Genomic DNA, 18,358 nt, shown 5'->3' with positions numbered 1-18,358 from the left:
TATCTATGCATATGTCATGTAAGAGGGAGAGAGTTTATTTATTCTTATTAGCTATTGTATATGAAAAAAAACATAACAAAAACATGGATTTTACATCTTCACGTGTGAAATTTTTATTTCTCTATGATATTGAATTGCTTTTGTGTAAACACCGAAAACCTGCAGCTTATCTCTTCCAGCCATTTTAGTATTTCAAAGCTGTACTCCCCCACAGGGGAACTGCAATATCCCACCACAGTTACTCTGCAAGATAATTTTGCATTCCACCGTGGTGGACCGCTATTCAGCAAACAACTCTGCAATTCTCTGTCAGATGTCAGCATGACTCTTTGTAGTGCTAAAGGAAAATAGAAATGGGGTGGAAGGCAAATAGCAGCTCTAGTTATCAATACCAACTGCACATGCTCAGCAGGCATCTCGGCATTCAGAAATGGACATTTTTGTTACTAATGGTGAAGTTGCTTGGTACTTTGCAGGGCATAACACAGGTGTGTGGATGCTTGCAGAACTCAAATGGTAGGTCCTGTTAAATGTGCTTATACAGCGGTAAGAAAATAATTAGATGAACGAGAAGTGTTTCAATTTGATTTCCAAATCTGATAAGGTCCTGGGTTTTTAAAAGGAATCAAATCATTTTATATCAACAGCACTTTTCATTAAACTTGCTCAGGTAAGTTCAGTGTTGCCATGTGTGTCACCACCTTCATCACTGGCGAGACCAAAGCTGGAATATTCCAGCTTTTCATGAATTGCTCTGTGCATGCCAGGAGAGCTGTTGCCTTCCTGCAGCTTCCCACACAGGCCACAGCTTGCTAAAGCCTATCAGTTTCCTCTGGTTTAGCAAACCAAGTGCTTCTTGAAACCCAGATTCCTTTGGAATCAATGTTTTCCACACTTCAGATATTTTAACATCCTATTTTACTGTTATTGATTTTTATATATATGTAAGATGTGAATGTTTTCCACCATATAACAATATGCCCCTAGAATAATGTGAGTGGAGTCAAGAAAGAAAAAGCTTATTATACTGTAGTTTGCCATGCAAATTCAGAATCCCTGCTGTAAGAAAGTAAATGTCCAATGTAAAGATCCCATTTGCCAGTGTTATCTATACACCTTGGTGTAAAAAAATTTAATACACGTAAACTAGAGACGTAAAAGGTCTTCAAGATAACCTGTTATATATCAATTATTGCCTCACTGACTGATTAATAAATATCACAGGGGACCAGCCATACACTAAATAAAACACAGATCAAATTAAATTAGATTGGACTGTCAGTTTTGGGGACAATTCTCAGAGGCATCGTGCCAGAAATACTCCTGAGATGCTTTTGCTTTCTCTTGCTCTGGCACTAGCAGTAAGAATTAGCAAAAGGACACTACCAAGCACTGATGTGATCTGCAACAGCTGGTGAGTAGGACAGTCAAATTTTGTCTCTAACCACTCCCAGCCTTCCTATTTTAGCTAAAGCTGTTTAGATGAGGCTCCTGGGCCTTCTGTTGGAGCTTCAGCTGTCTTGCATCAGGAAGCCTCAGTGACTACCACTTCACAGCTATCCTCCATTTCAGGCTCAGGACCACTAGTATTCCTACATTTTTCTCGCAGTGATCAAAGACACAGTGCAAGCTTCAAACTCTGTCTGTAAAGGAAGGTGCTCCATTGAGTAACGAGGCTTCTGCCATCTCCATTTTGGCTCATAATGTTCACACCTGGACTGCTGCTTCTGATATTCAGTGCAAGCTTTTCTTTAGTAGACACTAGAAAACTAGTGGGTGGGGTAAATGGAACATCAGTGGTGTTTGCATGAAAGTGGCATCGCTAAAGAGTCAAAAATATGTGGGCCCTGAGGAGACCCTTTGTGGGACCCTGTGCTTGCTGCTGTGGTGCAGCCTGTCAGCACAGGTCCCAGAGGTGGCATGCAAGCCAGCACCACACTGGTGCTGTGACCTGGGAACATCTCTCTGCTAGGCAATGTCTCCCCTCCTTCCTCTTGAAGCCTAATCATTCGTTTCTGGCATCACAGCAGGCATCCTGTGCCTCCCAGCTGGCAGGTAGGGGAGGGTGTGAATTCAAGGCTTTGCTGATGTTTCTCCCATCACTATCATGTGCAGGGATGGAGTCCTTGTTCCCATTCCTCTCTAAAGCAGGTGTTTAGTCCAAGACCCGCCCTTGTGTGAGTTACCCCTCAAGCTCACCTACCCCACCACTTCCATTCTGGACCATGCCAGCAGTTGCACTGTGTAATCTACCAGCTTCTTTTTTGGGGGTGACCTCCTCAGAGAAATCTCTGACTTCCATTTTAATGGGAGTGAGCACATTGCAGACCACAGCCCTCAGGTCTGAAGGCTCGACTTGGAGCTCCAGCAGAGATGGGTGCACCGTAGGACAGTACCACGCAGGCCTGTTCGATTTACATTTCAATAACACATGTGCCGAACAATGATTTCCCAAAGTCAGCCGTGGAAAACAAAATTGAAAGCCTAAACATATGCAGATGGCATTCAAAACCCTGGGCACTCTTGCCAGTTTATGGAACTGATGCATACTCCAAATTTTTACTTAGGAATTCTTAATTAAGTAAATCATTCAGTAGTGGTGTATTGTTTCAGATGAGTTGCAGTGTCACCACAAAATATCTCAGTGGTTCCTTCTAACAAAGGGTCTATTATGGAGATTTTTATCAGAGATGGTGGAGTGAGTTTTCGGTACAGTGTGCTGAGGTTTAAGCCTTGCAGCTCCTTTGCTCTTAATGGGATTCGTGTGGCTAAATCCCTTCATTCCTTGCTGAAAATGAACCCCCTACCAAACAGCAGCTTCAAGTGAATATTGAGTAGCAGGGTTAGGGGGGAGATCATGGTGACCCTATGGGCACCTATTCAAAGCGCTTGCAGTAAGGCCGACTTCGGGGTATAGTGCTGCTGTGCAGCCAGGAATACAAATGAGTGAGGGTGTTCGAAGACAAGGTGTAGCTCCTGAAGCCACCCCTGGCCTGCGATAGAATATTTGCCCAGCGACCAAGGATTGCTAGAGAAGAATCTTTTGGGTGATTTTCTTTTTCTAATCAAAAGGTTAAAATCATCTTGATTAAGTTCTTCATCTGTATGAAATGTGTTGTTGTTCTCTCTTTGTTACATCTTCTTTCGCTATACATTTTTTGGAACTGAATTTTAAGCTCCTTGGAGAAATCTTGGTACACATCTCTGCCTGTGCAGGAGCTTGGAGGCAACTCTGAAAACTTGTTAGTTACTGCTGTTTATCTATGTGTAGATAGTTATATTTTGTAGTTTTGTCAAAATTCAGATTCTTCTAACAACAGTAAAAATTAGAATTTTCTTCTCGTAGTGCATGTTATTGTACAACTGTCTATTATGAGGATTAACTTTACGGATTTTCCACTTGTGCAGTCTCTATGACCCTCTATAAACTACAGTTAAAGTGATGATGTTTGTATATGTGAAATTCATTTGAAGTTGCAAGAACATAATAACATTTGAAATCAATGAAATTACTAATGTACTCAAGTTAAGCAAATGCCTACATTTGCAAATATTAGAGACTCAAGAAAGCAGATTATGAATGAGGAGTACATTTCTGACAAGCGATACTGCATTATGTTTTATGTTCTTAAAACTCACTTGATTTTAGGCCTTAGTGTTTAATTTCTGAATTGTTTTAAAATACCTTTACTTTCATGAATTTCTTGGAATACATAGTTTTTATGGTTGTGATTTTTCATTTTTTCCACATAACTTTGTGAAAAGGAAAGCTGTAGTTGTTTAGGTGCTGGAAAGAAGACACAACCATAATAGGAAATATATTTTGAGGGAGAATTTTCAATTTTTGTGACAGTAGTCATTTGTCTTTGCATAATTAAACAAGCATTATTTTAGAAAATAAGCTGAAACTTGTCTCCCACTGCCATGGAGTTTTGCTTGCTGTGACTGCAGTCACAGTTATTTTTTCAAAGAATGAAAAACTTGATGCTTCATGATTCTGATGTAGCAACCAGGCCTTCCAGAGCATCACTCCTCCTGTTTAGTTTGCTGGAAATTTGAACTGCAAGGTCTTATCCAAGCTCAGATCAGTGTTTTACTTTATTTTTTTTTTTTTTTTTTTTTTTTTTAATTCGAATGTAACTCTGCTTATAGCTATTGCTCAATTTCAGTGCTGGTGTTTCTCTTGGAGTAATGACTAAGTGGTGAAGAAAGGTGAAGACTCTCTATATGCCAGTCACTACTGCTAATTGCTAAGAAATGTGACATTATTTCACTAGTGCTGTTTAGCTGGATAATCCATGTGGATGATGTTTGATTGGATAACCCATGTGGACATCCCAGCATAAAACTCTGAAGTGTACACGGGCTGTTGTGGTACGGGACGGTTACAATTACTGTAAACTGCACCAGAAATCTTAACAAAATGCTGAACTCATGATTTCCTTGTGATAAGAATCAAGGAAGTTTGCACCGCAGAGAAACATTAGATAGGAGAAGATGCCAAAATGTGGCGTGGGGATCTGCCTTTTGATAGTTATAAAGTGAAACATTCTCCATCTAATAAAAAAGTAAATATGTAGCCTTCAACCTGCCAAGAGGCAGGAGCAAGACACAACCCTGCTGAAAGTGTGATGGATGCACAGACTGAGGGGTGCTGCAAGAAATAGTGGAGAGAAAGCTTGAAATGCTGTTGGGTACATTTCTTTAATATAAATAAAGTTTTCCAAAACCTCAGTTTCATGATTCAGCATTCCTTTTGGCACTGAAATTACAGTAAAATTTTAAAGTAGGTTAAACAAGTCTGAGGGAATATGCTGATAAGTTCAGGCCAGAGAAGGGAAAGTCCCTGGAAGTAATAATCAAAAAAGACCCCCCCCCTCTACCTCCAGTAATTTCAGTTTAATTCTTTTAATGAGGAATGTCTTAAAGCACTTTACAAACACATAATAATTCTGATATCCTCACAATACCTTCTGAGGCCAATATAATCATGCTTATTTTCTGGATGAGTAAACTGACCCAGTATATTAAAATGCTTTGACCAAGGCCTGTTCTCCACCCCCCCCCCAAAAAAAGGCAGACAAAAAAATGCACTCTTTAACCTAATTACGAGATAGTAACAATGTGTATGGAGGAAGCAACTAAAGTGCAAATTATACAAGGGGTAGATACTGTAGCCAACTCTTTCTTGCTTTCCTTTGTTTTGAAGGTCATAAGTTTTTGCTGCTCAACTTGAGGTAATAGTGGAAACTTGGGGGCCTCAGCACCTTTGAAAAAATTGTGTCAGAAAGTTATCTTGTAGATTTTATGAGTTTCTTTTTTTTTTTTTAATTAAAAAATATATCATATACAAATAATTTGTGTATATAGTTTTTATCAGTAAGTTAGTTGTGTGGTATCAGCAAATCAATGACCATCGGGCAGCCAGGGGACCAGAAATGCATGTCTTGTGCACGTGTTGAGCATCATGTTAGATTTTGAATGTTTGTGCATGTCTGAGGACCCAAGCCCGCATTCCTTCAGGATGGGTTTTCCTAGAAGGGTCAGTGTCTGAAGCAGTTCCTGCTGCAACGGTTGCGGGATGTGGAGGTCTTGCAGGACGCTTGGGCACCTGCTCTGTCCCAAAGAACTGGACAAGGCCAGCTGGAAGGGATGAGGATAGGCTGGGGCACAGCCTCAGAGGCACCCAGAGAACTGCTGTATGTGCCCAGCTGGAGAGGTGTTGCTGCCGGGGAGCCCCGGCTGTTGCTCTGTTCTGAAGAATGGCTGTAGGAATTCACTATTTCTTCAGCAGGCTCACTGCCTGTGCGTCCCGGCAGAGAGCAAGTGGCTGACCTAGGTTACCTTCAGCCTCCGTCAGGTGGGAGAACCATGAACTAAGCTGTAATGGCGGAGTCCCCTGCCCCCCCAGTACCTCCAGGTTACTTACTCTGTAGAAGATACCTTTCCCTTGCTATAACTCTGACAGCATGGAAAGACCAGGCTTGGATCCTAACATGATTTGGGAGAGGGTCCTAGCATTTTAGAGTAATCAAAGAGTGTCTGTTCTGAATATAACACATCAGCTATTAAGGAAAAATATTCTTCTCTGTTTTACTACAACATTTTGAAAATGTATATCCTACTTGATGTGGAAAGTCATTGAAATCAGAGGGATTCATAGCTCCATGAGCTATGAAAGAAAACAATACTTTGAATTTTCAGTATTGAGAAGGATGTGACTTTTTCAAAAATTAAATATTAATACTTTCCCCTGTGATTTTCATTAACTTTTGAAGACATAAGTTTATATATGAAGTACCATTGCAAAGGTCAGGGAAGCTCATTATCTGTACATCAAACTCATAACGTTTTTCTTGAAGACTGTCATATCTCCTGGAAAGTTCTGTTTTGAAGACATAATAATTTAAATATTTTATTCAATTGTTTAAGTAGGGGTGAGCCAGAAACAAAACCTTAGCTCAAAACCTGCATGAATCTTGGAAACTTGCTGGTTCCAAAAGATGATCCAGCTTTATTGCTCAGTACCCAGAGGAACATGAATTAAAGCTACAGGTCTGAGCGCTCCTGTTTCAAACACTGTGAGTGGCTGGAGCTGCAACTACAATTTGTTCTTATTTTTATTTAATAGGTAGCACCACATTGCATGCGTGCTCTGTGTTTGCAATACCTTGTCTCTATATCTATAAACCTCCCACAAGCCATAAGTGAAAAGACACGATTGGCAAATTTCTCATGGATTGTTAACTTTGGAAAAGATGCACAAATACCTATTAAAGGCAGAGTGAATCATCATGGAATTTCCATTCCACAGTAAAAGCAGTATTTCATTTTGGCTAGTGAAGAGTTCTCTATTTTACCCTTTTTGCTCTGGCTTTACTATAGTTTTTTGAAACAGTAAAATGAAACACCTTGATTTCTTTGAAATGCAACATTTGTGCATTTTTTCAGTTACCTTTGTGATGAAGTTGATAAGTTCTATAAAATTCTTCAGTTCTGTTTAGTCAGCATTTTCTGAAAGAAAGATTTCCAGTGGGAAATTTTTAACATTAATGAGAAAGGCTTAAGTCAGTGTTCAAGACAGAGAGAAAGGTAATGGAGAAGTTAGTCTGTATCCTGCTACTAACCTGTTTTATATATGGTGATTTCTCTTACTGCAGCATGATCTAGACAAACATCTTTACATTACAGAGTCAGTCAATAACAGCATTTGATGGGAAAATGAGATTACCCACATATGATCCAATACGAGGCTGGGAAAAGATGAAGAGTGGAGAGGGTCTGTGGAGATGCTTCCTTGCAGGTGTTGAGAAGCAGTGATGCTCTCGCCATCCCAGTTTGCCAGTCTTGGGGCAGGGCAACCAGCTGGGCAGCATGGCAGGGGCTTTCCCAGGCCTTTGGTCACTTAGCTGTCTCAGGGTCCATCACACCATGGTGGGCAAGGGTTGTTTTGCTAACACAGCTGTACTGCTCTCTTTGCTCCTACTGATTCGTCCAGAGCCAGTTGAAGCATCTGGCATGGGCCTGGCTGATATTTGGTAAACGTGACCCGAAGCACCACTGAACATGTACCCATCTTGTCTTGTGTTTCAAAATATTACCACTTAAAATATAACCTGTAAAGCTGTTGAAAAATGAGCCTGGAAAGATGTCGAAAAGTGAGCTGAAAAAATGAAAAATAAATGCACTAAAGTGAAAACATATGACAGGTGCAAGTTATACGCAAACTTTATAATGAATTCTGAAAATATACTTGAAGAATGAGAACTACAATTGTTTCTAGTCTGGATGGTACGTATTAAGGATCACTCTTAGGTGCTCTATGATATTTGCCAGGACTAGAAGCACGATTATGCTAGTGAACTTTAATTAATCACTCAATACCCTGAATGTAATAACAGGCAAGAAGGTAGGTAGCATGAAGTCAATCTCCAAATTGTGCCCAAGGGTTCCACATGTGGGATGGATGAACTGGCTGCAGTAACTGAAATACTAAGCCTGAATTTATGTAGGCCATTCAAAGCAGACATGAGCTCCAGAGATTTGCGAACAATCAATTATCACTATTTTTTTTTTAAACATGTCTTGCTTCCCACATCTCATCAGCTGATGGCTGCGTGTAGGAGTGAAAGCGAAAGTGCCAAAATTCCATTTGTTTGTTGTTTCTGGCACAAATCAGATCAGGAATTACTGCAAGATTTCCAACCTCATTTGCCAGACCAGAGAGGTTGGGATAAGTCTGCATAATTCTAGGAACCCAACTTCCAACCCTTTCTCTTTTGCCCAGCGCCTTGACTGCCACGCAGCAGCACATGGCAAAAGCAATTAATGACCTCAATTTGGTTATAACGTGCCTTTCTGCTTTTTTCTTTTATTTTCTTTTCTTTCTTCAGAGCTTTGTCATCTGTGGTGGCTTTAGGAGCTAATATCATCTGCAACAAAATCCCAGGCCTGGCCCCCCGGCAGCGAGCAATCTGCCAGAGCCGCCCTGATGCCATCATTGTGATTGGGGAAGGGGCACAAATGGGAATCAATGAATGCCAGTACCAGTTTCGGTATGGGAGGTGGAACTGCTCTGCGCTGGGAGAGAAAACAGTCTTTGGACAAGAGCTTCGAGTAGGTAAGGGTGTCTCTCATACGGTGCTGAAGTGATATGTTGGGGCTGTGTTTCTTTTAGCTTTCTCACTGTGGTCCTGCAAAGGTTTATATATCTCTGGTATTTGCATACTGGAGTTGAACAGTGATGCTCCCAGAACTGTGGTCTGTATGTTTTCACTCATTGAAAAGTAATTGGAGAGTGACAGGAGATGTCTAGTGATCTCTAGATGAACTCATTCGTATCTGTGCAACTTCATACCCAGCAATGACTGAGATGCCTGTCCAGGCATCCAAGGTTGCAGTCATCACACCTCATGAAAAAATATTTCCAATTTCCATCCTTTTCGAAGTTGTCATGATAACCATGCTGCATGTTATGATCAGTCAAAAGAGAACTAAAATCAGCTCCAAAAAACCCTCTGCAGACTTCTGAAAAACTTAAGTAATGGGAGAGTCCCAATTAACTGATGGAAGTACAGTGCATATGACTCTGACCTTCCAATATACATCAGTGACACACATCCATTTTAGTGTTGCTATCATATTGTAAAGAAAACACTGCAAGTGATCTGAGGCAGGAAACTTATTCAAAGAAAACAGTACAGGACCTTGGCCTGATAAACTGTTAGCTGGCAGAAGTTAAATTAATCACTTTCAATTTGCCCTATGTCTGATATTATTTCATAGGAGAGATTATGCAAATTTTTCCAGCACTGAGGTAGTTATTTTCCTCATCACCCAGCTGAGTATCCTTAGCCTGTTCCTGACCTTCCCTCTCTCCTCCAAGGGCTGTCTACTTATCATCCTCCATCCCATCTGCTGCTCGGTATTGGGACAACATTTTGTGGTGTGTGGCTCTCACAAGGGCTATTCAGCTTCTCAGCCTGTTAATATTGTGTCTGATTCTTCTTTGGGTGACACCTCTTTCTTAAGTTCAATGGTTCAGGTGAGTCTTGCACCCCAACACAACTGAATGTGATCAGGTGTAAGATCTCATCAAAACTGTGAAAAAAGGCATAATATCTCATCTCATCTGTGCAAAGAGGAAACAACTTATATGGTTCTTTGGTTGCTATGGAGATCAAGGCTTTGGGGTTCTTTCCCAACACCTTTGTGAAATGGATGCCAAAAGCTGAGGTATGCTTAAGTCAATGATAGAACTAAATATTTTTTGAAAGAACATGTGAGTCTGAGCATCTGGCTGAGGTCCAGGCTTTTTAAGGGCACCATGGCCCAACTGTCAAGTGTTGTAATTGGGTAAATCCATTAGCATCAGGGGAACTGACTTACAACCGCTGAGAATCTGTCATATTCTGTGAGAATTACTCCACACCAAATCACAGAAGGGGAAAGGTCTAAAACTAATACTAAAAAGATCCAGTAAATCAAATCAATGGCAAGAGAAAAGTCCGAACTTCTTGAACTTCAGAAAAAAGTTTGGTAGAATTTGATTTTGATGTTGATAAGCTGGTGGTGATGAATTTGCTCATCGGAGTCTTTCCCCACATTTGTCTTAAGATATTTCTAGTTCTGTTAGATAACACTTCTTGCCTAACTTTTGTCTCTTAAGAAGAGAAAAACTTCTACTCACTTGTCTTGACTATTAGAAGCACATGTCTGGTCCTTCTTGGTTGGTCTTACACTTGTTTCTCTTAATTTGATGCCCAAAATGATGTTGTTGCCAGAAAATATATAGTTGCCAAGCATGCTACCATTTTACTTTTTCATGCTATGTTGTCTTATCTGCTGAAGCTTGCAGGCATGGTCTGACCCTTTGACAAGTAAGTCCTCTTAACTCTGTGAGATCACTTATGTCCTTGAAGAGGCACACTCTGGAGGGTTGTACCAGAGTCAGTGTCATCACTAAGCTTCATGGTGAAAATGCTTTCTCCACTTCTGCTTTCCTCTTCAAACTAGGAATCTTGTGACACATCATCAGTTGTATCCTTGTACTCATGAGCATTAATCCTCTTCACCACTGAGACACTCCTTTCATTCTCAGAAACCTTGTGAGCACAGTTCAAATGCCTAAAGAGGACAGGTCGTGCCTGTGCTTTCATTCTGAATGTTTCTATACAAAATAATAGCTACAGAGAACAAAAATTGTTTGGCATAAGGATGGACCAGGTAGATTGGTCAGACTACGCAAAGTTTGAAAAAACAAGGTTTTCTTGAGCTACTGTTGAGGCCATATTTGCCAAAGTATTTGCCAGATTTTCGACCTCTTCACTGAACCTGGGTGGTTTCTTGCAACTCTAAAATGACTGAAGAGGAATTTGGTGGGTTCTTTTATGGCTTAACCCAAACACAGATGAAACTTGGCAGTTGCAGCTAGGTTCTGCTTTGACATTTGTTGGGTGTGAAACCACACAAACTGTAACGGATGGAGAAGGTTTACATGACCCCTGCCAGCTGAGCCAGATATGTTCCTTGCAGGTCTATAAAGGATCCCATAATCCACATGTCTTTATTTGTTTTATTAGTGGAGTAGCACCCAGAGACGATGTGGTCGGTATCTAGGAAAAGGACATGGTTTAGGAAGTGGTGTTATTACACTAGCGAGGGGAAAAAAATTAAAAAAAAAAAAAAAAAAAAGGACTAAGCTAAAAAGAAAAAGTTCTTCAAAGGTACAAAATACTTGTAAGCATAAATATTCATTTGTGTAACAAAACACATCTGTGTCTGACACATGCAGAAACACTAAACCAGGCATTTGGTTCTGCCCGAATAGACTGAAGAAAGGATTAAGATTAAAAAAGTCTTAAGTACTTAAGTACTTCACCCCAATTGAAAGTTCATCTAACTTTTTCCCAGAATCGCTTAGGAAGATGAACAATGAAGGCTAATTATTCAGGACATAGGGAGGAGAGGGCAAGTAAGACATGATAGCATGATATTAACCTCTCTCTTATCTGTATGGCAAAGCGAGGACCTACTCTTTAGCCACTGGGGCAAGGTTCTACCATGAGCACTGACAGGTGCAGATTTAGGGTTATTCTACTATAATTTATATCTGATACAACACTCCTCCTCCCCAAATTCAAAGCAAACTCCCAGACTCACCCAACATGAGGTTTCTCCAACAGCTGTACATCTGTTGCCAATACCACCCCTTGGGTGCTGTTGTGCTCCAACTATGCATGTCTTCCTTCCACAACCAAGCAGCAGCTGGAAGGCATGACACTGGAGCAAATGTGCACTCTTGTGACTTCTGAGAATCCTACTGTGCCAGGGGAATCCCCAGTATGTTAGCTAAGCTGGACTGGTGCTGAGCTGTTTTTTTCAAAGAGGTACATCAGTCAATGAGGGCTGTACTACCTATATAATACCTGTGAGTCTGTGTTAAAAACAATTGAAATAGTTCAGAGGACAGAATAACAACTGTGGAAATTATGTTAGGCACGGGGCATTCTTGTTGGTGTGAAAGATTTATAGAAGCCAGAGATGAAAAGTCATGGAGAGATCCAAATTAGTAGCATGAGTGAAGGATGTGGCATGGGATGCATTAGCCAAGGATTGTGTATAGCTTTTTTGGTATATTTATAGCTGGGAACTTTTCTATAATCATGCCATCCCCATAGAAAATTCCCTACTAAAATCACTTTATTCATATTTTCCCTGTACATGTATTTGTCACCTTCCTGCACTCATCTCTAGTTTTCATGTTAGTTTCTCACATAAAGTCATCTCTTGCACTCTCCACTCATTCTTCTTCCTGTAAGCCTTTTTAACAAATGGATTAAAAAAAAAAAATTGGTTAATGATATATCAATTGCTATTATTGATAATCATCACTGAAAGATGGTTGTCCTTCTAACTTTTTGAAGGCAAGAACCCTGTTCCAGCAGAGTAAAGCCTCTGGTCCTATCAGGTTATTGATGCAAAAGAGCTCCAGCTCTAGGGACTGGCCTCTATGCCCCCAGATGATGGTTGGAGAAATCAATAATGGAGGTACCTCTGAAAGTTACAGATCATTGATAACAGCTGGAAGCAAGTAACTCCACACACACACAAAAGTAAGCAGTTCAGACTTCAAAGTATGCAGTCAGAATCAATAATGGAAGTGAAACTTACTGTTATTCTTTGACAATCAATTATTCTGGCTAATTACTTGTTCACTGACCATTTCCACTGGGATTCTCCAAATGGAAATGCTTCTGAACAGACTGCTTTTACTAGTGCTAAGCCCAGGGCAAAAATTAGGTGTTTTGAAAAACATAGTTGTCAAGATATCAAAAGTATTCTGTAGATGTCTCCTTTGTCAGCCTCATGATGTGGGAAATGGTAATGATTTACTGGTATTCATTTGACTGTGTCATCGATACAATGATTTGACAAATCTTTGAACTGGACAACAGATAGGGAAGAATAAACAAATAGGCAAAAGCAAGGGAGTTCTGGAGTTGTTTTTTTTTAAATCTCTGATTGTTTGTGTTGATCTGTTGCTTTCTGGCATGTAGAAAGGATGCATGTGAAGTGAGATTGAAGCTCTGCTTGCCATGGGAGGTTTAGGAGAACATTATATTAAGAAGCTTCTTGTTGCCATAGATTTGCTCAACTTTTGATCCACTGTCCAGGCAGAAAGGAGAAAGGACAGGAGAGAAAACTACAGTTTTAAAGACTAACAAAATCTGTGTGTGGATTTTATTAACTCACAGGTGAAGAAGACATTACAAATTATTTTGAGAAACACAATCAGAAAATAAAGTTGAATGTCACGATTATTTACAAGCATGTGTTTGTACACATGCACACATAATCCACTAAGACAACAACATAATTTCAAACAGGAGACTAAGAAAGTGAGAGCAATATCTTCCGAAGGAAAGATACTAATGAAAAAAGTGATTCTTTCTATATTTGTACCGGAAACAGGTAACTAAGTCCACATTGGATCCCGGTGTTTTAGCTGCAGGCCTGAAAGAACAAGGGAATAGGGTATGAGAGATACATAAGTGATGGCATCATGGAGAAATGGTTGAAATCTTATTATACATGCTCAGGGGGTGCCAGTCAGTAAATTATTCTTGGTTCATGCCATATATAGGCTTACTTAAATAAAGATTCAGACTTACATACAAATCCAGTCATTTTTATTCTGGGCTATGATGGTGGTTTAACCATGATGCCAAATGTTCATAAAAACTTCCTACCAAAAATGGGAGGAGTAGAGAAACTCATTATTCTCCAAAAATAGAAATTTGCATCCAAGCAGATACATTAATCTAGCACAGTAGGGTCTAGTATGGTATGAGTTGGCCAACTTGGAAAGCTTGGCTTTCAGTACGAGCAGAAAGCTTCCAATACATGAAGAGAAGCGGCGTTCTTAGGAATGCTTTACAACCATACTTGTGCTTTAATACTATCAGCAAATCAATTGAAGGGAACCATAAATGAATCCAGATAGTTTTCCTAAAGTAAGTACATTTCTATTACACTTTTTGTCTTTCTTTCCTCCTGCCATTTATTTCTCGGTTACTTTGTAACCATTTTCCAATTTTTAATCAATTTCTATTGTTAGTTATATATTTATTAATGCTTTGTAATATTCATAGATCAGGTTGACTGTATGTTTATTATTCTAACATCTGTGTATTTATTATGGGAAAATCTATCTTTACGGACTTGCATTATATCCAATAAAAACAATATGAGGGAAAGAAAGGAATCATACAGCTGGAAACAATTTGGAGGGGAAAAATGAGTTGGAATTAGATTATTTTAAATATGATACAGAGCGGGGTATACACTTCACTGACGGAAAGGCAGTAATTATCTTTGTCATAGCAGTAGGTGCTATGATTGGTTTAGGCATTTGTCAGTTACTGTGAACCTCAATTGCACAGTGGCTTTTGGACCTAACATGGAAAAATTCCTGGTTTTCTTGTTATTGTCATATAGCGTGGTCCCAGACAGCAATGTCCTTTGAGCATTCAAGCAACTGATCAGAAAGAAACTTGTTTTCAGCAATTTGAACTGGCTGTCTGCATTGGTGCTAGAATATGGTAAAAAAACATCTCAGTGTGAGAGGTGGCTTCTCAGGGGACTGGCATCAACTTCCAACTCCTAGTGCAGGCAGCTGCCTGGGATGCCAGGAGAGAGGTGCACAGGATGCATTCAATCATCTGAAATCAATCACGTTTCTAAGGCTGTCTGTGACTTCCAGAAGACAGCACAGGAACAATACAGACTGTCTTTATTACTCACACGGCTACCTTGGAGTGACTGTTAATGTCCATTTCACAAAATGTCTTGCAGAGACATTGCATTTGCAAGTGTGATTCAGTTAAACTAGTAGATACTACGAATACCATGGCGAATGTAATGATCTGTGGCTTATGCAAGGATAGTTTTTAATAGAAGCACAGTGATGTGTAACAAGATGTATAATTCTTGGTTATTTCAAGAGAGAATTTTCTCATTATTAGGCTGAACTAGGAAAAAAAATTAACAAGACACGCATAATGGACTACCACCCCTACCAGCTGGGTAACTGACAGGCAGGCAGACAGAGGCAGTTGGTAAAGGGGAAAAAAGCCCCAAAATCTGAAGACTACCTCACTTTGCTTATTTTGCAGGAAAAGTATATCAAACTGCAAATACTCGCTGCAAAGCCTTCTCTTAGAACACCTCAAACAGTGCATTTCTTTTCACAAGTGACATATTGTTGCTGGAATTAGAAACAAAAATATCCTTAACCTTAAGGATATCCAGTGTATTTGTTTTAACTTATTGGATATATATTATCACAGAAGGATTTCAGCTGTGGCAGTGACTATCCTACAAGTTGCCTTAAAAAGGCAGAAAGGCCATGCTGGAACAGAGCTGGGCTATTCCACCTGAAGACCCGCATATTTGTATTAGTTACCATACAAGCAGTAAGGTAAGTAGTATAAGGCACACAAGCTGCCTTAAAAATGACAGTTTTCCAGTGCAATTCATTTAGATGGAAGGCTAAACAGTGGGAAAAAAGCTGTAATAATCTAGTAGTTACAAGGTAAAGTTAGCGAGAGAGCTATTTTATTCTTCATTATCAACTTTGGAGGAAATCAGTTGATTCAAACAGTTCATACTTTCTGACTGTAGAAGGGTGGATAAGCTTTTTACTATCACAGTAGAAAAGCAAGAGAGTAACCCAAACCAGAGTAAGAAAATAAACTTCCCAGCTGGCGGCAGCCGAGGTTGGGAAGGATTGGTAAAAAAAGTTATGAAACAACTACTGTGCTAAGAATTTATATTATTTTAACTGAGGAGACAGCCTATTGTGAGAGTTGTAGGTTCAGACTCCTTCATTTTACTAGGTTTCTGTTACTTGGAGGTTTTTAGAAAAATAAAAATATCTTTCTGTTCTAAGGAAGTACAGTCATATTAAAGACACGTCCTATTTTGAGAGAACGGGGATATCCAGCTTAGTGAATCAATTCAACAATTTTTGGGTGATAATTCATCTGTGCTTTAAAAATGTATTTATATGCCAGAGCCTCATAATGATCCAGTGAGGCTTAATTAATGTTTTCAAAACACTGCAAATCATAGATGAAAAGATAAACGACTGGACAGTGCCATTTATAAATTATGAGACAACAGTAATAAATTTTGTTTGACAACATTAGAAAAAATGTTGCTTTGCCACACTAATTTTATCATATCTCTCTCTTTTCTTTGTCTTCTAATAAAATAAATGTCTAGCCTATATAATCTGTAGCATATAATGATTTCCAACCACAAATAGTCAAATTTTTATATTTCCCAGTTTATAATCTCTATGCCCTAGTGTTTTTGTAAGGTACTCCTGTCCAGTTCAAGTGTAGCTCAAATGTGTTTGCTTTTCCCTCAAGGAAAAGTTTGAAGAAAAGTATGAGTTCTCTTAAACTAAAACCTTATTGTTGTCATTTAAAGATTTGCCTCTTTGGCAGCAGGCTTGCTTTAAAAGGCAGACGTTCTTATTCTAAACATAGCACTAATATGTTAATACAATTACTTAATGAACTCTGCATGGCCTGCAGCTGGAGGAGAAATGGTAGATGTTGACCTGAATGAAATCTGGAATATCCATCCTGAGGGAAGTGCTAACTTTTAAAACTGACGTTTCATTCAATTTTTACATATAACAACAAAGATTTTTTGGAACTGATGTTTTACTGGAGACATTTTCAAACTAAAATACGCTGATATGCCTTACTATGGCCAACTTTGTTTCAGTTTGTTAGTGCACTTAATTTAAATCAGTTAAGTGCATTGATGTAAATTGATGCAGGGAACTGTAACTGGGGAGACTCAAGTCTCTGTATCTCATGAGCTCTGGTCTCGCATGCTTCTGCATGTATTCTAAGCTATATTGTTCCATAACACACTGCACAGCTTGACAGGAGACATCACATAGCATGACACACTGCCTTCCTGTGACCTGAAACCTCAGGTTAAGAAAAGGTCATTATGCTCTCAAAAAACAATGGACTGACGTGAGGATGCAGTTTAATATTTTGTTTCAATGGCTCAAAACTAAACGGAGCTGCATTTTATTAAATGGAATATCTCCATTTAAGTGTTGATGTGGAAAAAAAACACTTTTTTTGGAGAGGGGTGGGTACTTATGGTATTTGGCACTCCGAGACAGTTACAATAAATATGCAATTAGCTGTGGTGGAAAAGGGTACTGTTGTGTATAATGTGGCCTTACAGGCTGAGTCCGATCATCTCCTTCTCAGCACTGGCCAGAACAAAACCCCTCCCTTTCTCTTGCTTTTAACTTTGTCTTTAGCTACTCAGGATAACATTTTCCATGCTACTTTTCTGGTCTGCATTGGGATGAGTGAGTCAGAGGTCCTGTGGAAAAGATAGTATGCAAATTCTAGGCTATTATTTCATTGAATACTCTACTAAAATTTGGACACAACAGCGCTAAGTTTGCACAGCAACATTAAGTTTGGCATTTCTTTTCTTCCAAGTGCCTCACTAGGAATGTTAATATTCCTTTAATGTCAAATTTTTTATGTCACTTTGTAATAAAATTGCTGGCTACGAATGATACATAGCATGTTGACTCAATTAGTTACTTCCAGTGTCCCAGTCCTATTGGTTAATGACTTACAATGTAATGCACACTTAAAACAGGAAGGCAAATAATATTTAACGTTAAATAAAGTGGTGCTGGGCTTAATCCAAAAAGACAGAGGCCAACTTCTAGCACTATTGCAGTCAGTAGAAATTTTGCCACTGCTTTCACCAGAGACAGGATTTTACAGCCACTAAAAAGGCTCCTGGCTTTTGGGCATCAGCAGAAGTTCAGATTGGAGTGAATTTCATAGCAAGGACGCAGCTAAAACCTAATTAGTTAAATAGAAATCAACTATATGACACTTGTTTTTTTAAGAACAGAGCAACTTTGTAAACAGGCAGTTGCTGCCAAATCTTGCCATGGCAAGGGAAGTTCTTTATGTAAGATGACAGGCGGCACAGGATGGCAGCTAACCTGTTGGTACGTGATCCTGTAGTAACTCGGGGTTCTGATGACTTTGGAGATTCCTTGAGCTTTACTACTGCGGTTCACTATGTTGTCAAAATCTCTTCCCTAGAATTACAGATGATAGGTTTGGTCGTCTAGTTCAACCTCTACATCAAGCAGGACAGGCTAAACATAACATTAGACTTGAGAGTTACATGTGTAGCAGCATCCCTCCCTTTCCTCCTCTGTTCTCTGGGATACACTCTGTTTGGTAAATCACCTGTTTCTAAATTGAAAAGTTTGAAATGCACTGAG

At 39.4% G+C, this 18,358-nt stretch overlaps 1 protein-coding gene across 2 annotated transcripts in view; it reads left to right on the top strand.

Annotated features, from left to right (window-relative positions):
• WNT7B (Wnt family member 7B) overlaps positions 1–18,358 on the top strand; it is a 97,172-nt gene that overhangs the window by 45,880 nt on the left and 32,934 nt on the right. For both annotated transcript variants that reach the window (XM_065841962.2, XM_065841955.2), the window contains exon 2: positions 8,394–8,620. In XM_065841962.2, coding sequence (XP_065698034.1) covers positions 8,394–8,620 — 227 coding nt within the window. The remainder of the gene's footprint in view (positions 1–8,393; positions 8,621–18,358) is intronic.

This window comes from Patagioenas fasciata, chromosome 1, assembly GCF_037038585.1.
Source record: "Patagioenas fasciata isolate bPatFas1 chromosome 1, bPatFas1.hap1, whole genome shotgun sequence".
NCBI lineage: Eukaryota > Metazoa > Chordata > Aves > Columbiformes > Columbidae > Patagioenas > Patagioenas fasciata.
This window is presented reverse-complemented; position numbering and strand designations above follow the sequence as displayed.